This window comes from Bubalus kerabau, chromosome 3 (assembly GCF_029407905.1).
Source record: "Bubalus kerabau isolate K-KA32 ecotype Philippines breed swamp buffalo chromosome 3, PCC_UOA_SB_1v2, whole genome shotgun sequence".
NCBI classification, from domain to species: domain Eukaryota; kingdom Metazoa; phylum Chordata; class Mammalia; order Artiodactyla; family Bovidae; genus Bubalus; species Bubalus kerabau.
In genome coordinates this window covers 21694853-21700095 of record NC_073626.1, presented here as the reverse complement: position 1 = coordinate 21700095, position 5243 = coordinate 21694853, and the positions used below count along the sequence as shown (strand labels likewise).

General features: G+C 38.0%; 1 protein-coding gene across 1 annotated transcript; it reads left to right on the top strand.

The window, feature by feature from the left end:
• The first annotated feature begins 4102 nt into the window (after positions 1-4102).
• On the top strand, positions 4103-5041 carry LOC129647465 (putative olfactory receptor 2B8). Its single transcript, XM_055574552.1, has one exon. It carries the CDS (start codon positions 4103-4105, stop codon positions 5039-5041), a length of 939 nt encoding a protein of 312 aa, XP_055430527.1.
• The last annotated feature ends 202 nt before the right edge of the window (positions 5042-5243 follow it).

Sequence of the window (5243 nt, the reverse complement as noted above, 5' to 3'; positions counted from 1 at the left end):
TTTAAAAAATCAATATTTTTTCTGTTTGCTTATGTAAATCATTACAATTTTCAGATAGAAATTGAACAACATCATAGAGGACAGGTAGTTTTTCCTTAGCCATATTAGCGGTTTGGGAGTAAAATGTGGTGGTTGACCTTTAATATATTTACCTTAAAGATTAGGTAGACACCGCCTAATTGGTTAAAAGACGCTTGCTCCTTGGAAGTAAAGTTATGACCAACCCAGACAGCATATTAAAAAGCAGAGACATTACTTTGTCAACAAAGGTCCGTCTAGTCAAGGCTACGGTTTTTCCAGTAGTCATGTATATCCATACATGATATGGATATGAGAGTTGGACTATAAAGAAAGCTGAGTGCCGGAGAATTGATGCTTTTGAATTGTGGTGTTGGAAAAGACTCTTGAGAGTCCCTTGGACTGCAAGGAGATCCAACCAGTCCATCCTAAAGGAAATCAGTTCTGGGTGTTCATTGGAAGGACTGATGTTGAAGTTGAAGCTCCAATACTTTGGCCACCAGATGCGAAGAGGTGACTCACTTGAAAAGACCCTGATGTTGGGAAAGATTGAAAGCAGGAGGAGAAGGGGATGACAGAAGTTCGTGATGATCAGGGAGGCCTGGTGTGCTGCTGTTCATGGGGTTGCAAGGAGTCGAACACGAATGAGTGACTGAATTGAACTGAAGTGAATTCGTAACTCCGTTATCCATTAAGAGTTGGTTATGAATATTAGATAAAAATTAACTTACATTTAAAATTAAGTAGCTGAATGTGTTCTTATTTATATATGGATAATTTTTTTTGCAATTGCATGAAAAAATATCAAGTGTTTAGTAAAATATCTAAATCATTAAAAGAGGAGAGTTAAGGTAACGGAGAAGTCAAGGGAATTATCTGACCTCTGTCAATTATGAGAAGTTATAAAAGAGGCAGATTAGGTATCCTCTTGCATTCTCCTTGATATTCACTTTCCCTGAGGATTGTCATCTCTGGGCAGCTAGGTGACATCAGCTAATTAACCATACAGGACATACATTCCTCAGAGACTTCAGTCAGGTAAACTGTTTTCACCAGACCATTATACTGCAGGTTCATACCAATCTCATTCTTTCAAAATGAGCTCTCCATCATAGAGCCAAGACATTATATTCAGAAGGAATCCTGAGCGTTTGAAATTGCCTTCCTATGTCATCCTACCAGCTAGACACAATGCTGATCTTCAGTACCCTGTGAAGGTATTTGAAGTTATCAAGAGAAAGCATCTTCTTCCTTAAGGAAAACTTAAGGATATTCCAATACTGATAGAGTCAACTTATGTACTCAGTGCATGCAACCTGCATCCTTAGTCTACATACCCAGGTTCCAATGCCCAGTACTGTATTAAAAGCAGGAACTGGAAATGAGATAGGGAACGAGCTTAGGACACTCACATAAGGGGAATAAGACTGAGAGGACAGGAACTCGATATCTGTGGTACTTTAGGAATTGGTAAGTGAGTTTGTTTTCAGTTGCAAGTGTTCCTTAAAGGCTAAATTGAGTAACATACATGTCAGTTGGCAAAAGAATCAGAAACTCCTGTGGAAATTCACCAAATTTCAAAACCAAACTAAGTCTTCCTTGTGGAAGCCAACTTTGTGTTCCTAGACATTTCATCCTATTGTAGTGTATTCATTATGTCTCAGTATGGATATCTGGAGTAATTTATTCAGGATATTTGGCTGTCATAAAACATGTCCTTCAGTAATTGAATAATAGCATATATGTGAATATGAAAATGTTAGACTGTACACCTTCATTTTTCCCTCAGCTTGTATTTCTGTGAAATTACAGAATGTTTCTTAAAGTGTATTGTCATTATCTGTAGTTTTCAAATGTTCATTTTCTCAAAGAAATGAACGTATGTAATCTTCCAAATGCTAGCTTGATAATTACAACAATGAAGGTCCATTTTGTGGTTATTGTGTCAATGCATTTTGTATTTCTGTTAATGAAAAACGATCATGCTTCAATTGAGAAGAACACCAATTTGAGAGGAGAAACGTGGGTCAGAAAAGGTGATCTGAATGTTTAATTTTTTGGTGAATTAGGCAAATGACAAGGTGACGTGTAATGTACACTGGTGACTGTCCTTCCATCCTTGCACACACTTATGAATGGACTACATTTTTTATGAATGGACTCTTGTTTTGTATGAATGGAGTCTCATTTTTTATGAATTCTTTCAATGTCCAGCTCAGATATTTTCTACCGGCTGCTGTACCGATCCACACCATATTTGTCATGAGTATTGACTGACAGCTTCACAGCCCTTTCCTTCTTTAGAAAATTGCCATCAGTTGAATGGAGCCACATTGCCAGAAGTTCTGAATGTGGTTGGGGCAGCTTGTAGTCAATGACAGACTGGTGGGATTTCTAAAAGGCTGCCTTTTTGTCAAGGTTGAACTAAATCTGACACAACGCATGCTCCACAGCTTGTTATTCTGTATAGTAGTAACTAGTCACATCTAAATAAGTAGGTATTTAAATTTACCTGAATGAAAATTAAATTTAAAATTCAATTCTTTATCTGCCCCACTTGAAAGGCTCAGGTAGCAACATGTGGATAGCAGTGATTGTGTAAGTGAAGCACAATATTTTTATCAGCAGATAGCTCTATTTGGAGAGTCCTTTTCCAGCTTTCTATGGGATCACGTTTATGTATTCCATTTGAGATCACATCCTTGCTTAACACATTTGTCTGCTCTGTTTTGCTTCCCTGATTCTCTTTGTCTTGAGGACATTCACTCAATAAACAGCATGCAAAGGAATTCCCATTTCAGCCTCTTTTCCCCAACCTGGCCAAACTCTGTCCATAGTGATTGGAAGTGTTATTTCTGAGACTGTGATAGATCCATTGCCTCCTCATTTATGTGCTTTTCATTGTCATTAGAGTGTTGATAGTGAATAATCCTATCTTCTGTAGGAATTCCAGGCATTTTAGTTGTTTATATGACACTGAAATCAGCAGAAAGAAGAGGTAAGTCTGGTCACTGGAGTTTGAAATTCTGTTCTGAAGTGGCTACTTTTGTTGTTTGGTTACTAAGTCAAGTCCAACTCTTTTTGACCTCATGGACTGTAGCGCACCAGGATTCTCTACTGAAGTGGGTTTCCATTTTCTTCTTCAAGTTATCTTCCCAATCCAGGGACTGAACCTGCCTTTCCTGCGTCTCCTGCATTGGCAGGCAGTTTCTTTACCACTGAACCAACAGGGAAGCTCGTGAACTGATTATGCACAGTGAATAAATTTTTGGAGTTCTTGTTAAATTGGTATAGAAATCTTAGGTATCTCAAGGACAAAAGTTAAGCACTATAATTAAAGGTGATATTTTCAGGCTCTGAGCAATTTAGTTTTTACTGCTCTACCAAAAGACCAGCATATAGCATTCACAAATATAATGCATTAGGAGTAGAGATAATTATTTTGCCAGAATGTATCTATGAGAAGTATCTCAGTGATACATTGAATGTAATAAAATCCTTTGTGTAAGTACATTCTAGCTCATAAATTTCTATATCTGAATGCATTTTAGAGATCATTTTGTATTATTCTATTACATGTGAGGTATGTGCAAATCAAGTTATGTAGAATTATGAGATACATATTTAGAATAAACTTTCTCCCTTTGTCTACATTTTCTTACTCTTTCTAGTCACTCTCCCTTGATTTTCCCTCATTCCCACTTTCTCTAAAATGTACATAAATAATCATCATACTTTCATCCTATTAAACTCAATCTAAAACAGGCATTTCATATCTATGATTGATGCAAACCAAGGTTCATTACTTGATTTTATTATTATTCTTTTCTTATATTTATTTCAATATATAAGTTTGTGAATAGGAAAGACCTAATTAATTTAAGATATATCAATTTTAATGAGTACATAATTTATTCAAATAGTTGCATGCACATCACATGACCATGTCTTTGTTTTTTTTTTTTTTTTTTTTTCATGTCTTTGAACATGACAGATTTTCCTCTTCATCTATGCACTTTTTGGAAAGATACCTTTAATAAATTTCTAAACGCTTGATTTGACAGGAGCCATGTGCTAACAAAGGATGGAACAGAAAAATGAAAGTTCTATCACTGGATTTATCTTACTGGGCTTCTCTGACAGGCTTCAACTTGAGCCAGTCCTCTTTGTGGTTCTTTTGATCTCCTACATCTTCACTTTGCTGGGAAACACAACCATCATTGCATTGTCCTACTTGGACCCACGTCTTCACACCCCGATGTACTTTTTCCTCTCTAACCTGAGCTTTCTGGACATGTGCTACACGACTAGCATTGTTCCACAGCTCCTAGTTAATCTCAGCAGAGCAGACAAATCCATTTCCTTTGGCGGTTGTATAGTTCAAATGTTCATCTCTCTGACGTTGGGAGGTACAGAATGTATTCTCCTAGGAGTTATGGCATTTGACCGCTATGCAGCTGTTTGCAGGCCCCTTCACTACACAGTAATCATGCACCCCCGTCTGTGTGCCCTGATGGCTTCCGCTTCATGGATCACTGGTTTTGTCAACTCCTTATTGCAGACAGTGCTCATCTTCCTTTTACCTCGTTGTGGGAGAAATAAATTAGCCCACTTCTTTTGTGAGGTCCCTTCTTTTCTCAAACTTGCCTGTGTTGACACCACCACGAATGTGTATGTGACCTTCTTTGCCAGTGTCATCATGCTTCTCACACCTGTTTCATTAATCATGTTCTCCTATGGTAGGATTGTCAGGGCGGTCTTAAGAACAAAGTCCACTGCAGGGCAAAGAAAAGCATTTGTCACATGTGTGTCCCACCTCACGGTGGTCTCCCTGTTCTTTGGCACAGCCATCTATGTGTATATTCAGCCCAGCAGCAGCGACTCCCAGGATCAGGACAAGTTCATGTCTCTTTTCTACACTGTCATTATCCCCATGACCAACCCCCTCATATATACGCTGAGGAACAGGGATGTGAAGGGAGCGATGAAGAAGGTGCTTTGGAAGGACTCTTACTCCAGATGATGGCTGAGAAGGACAGTTTAATGGAAGGACTTTGAACGCCAGAAACTATTCAGATATATATGTGTACCCCATGAGCCATCTAAAATTTCCTTTGGCAACTCTGAAGGGAATTTGTTTACTTCATTCCCTTTGAAATATGAGTGGTCAAATTCTAAGTTTTTGTATTCATTTCAACTTCCAGAGACGCGGATTATGTGTTCTG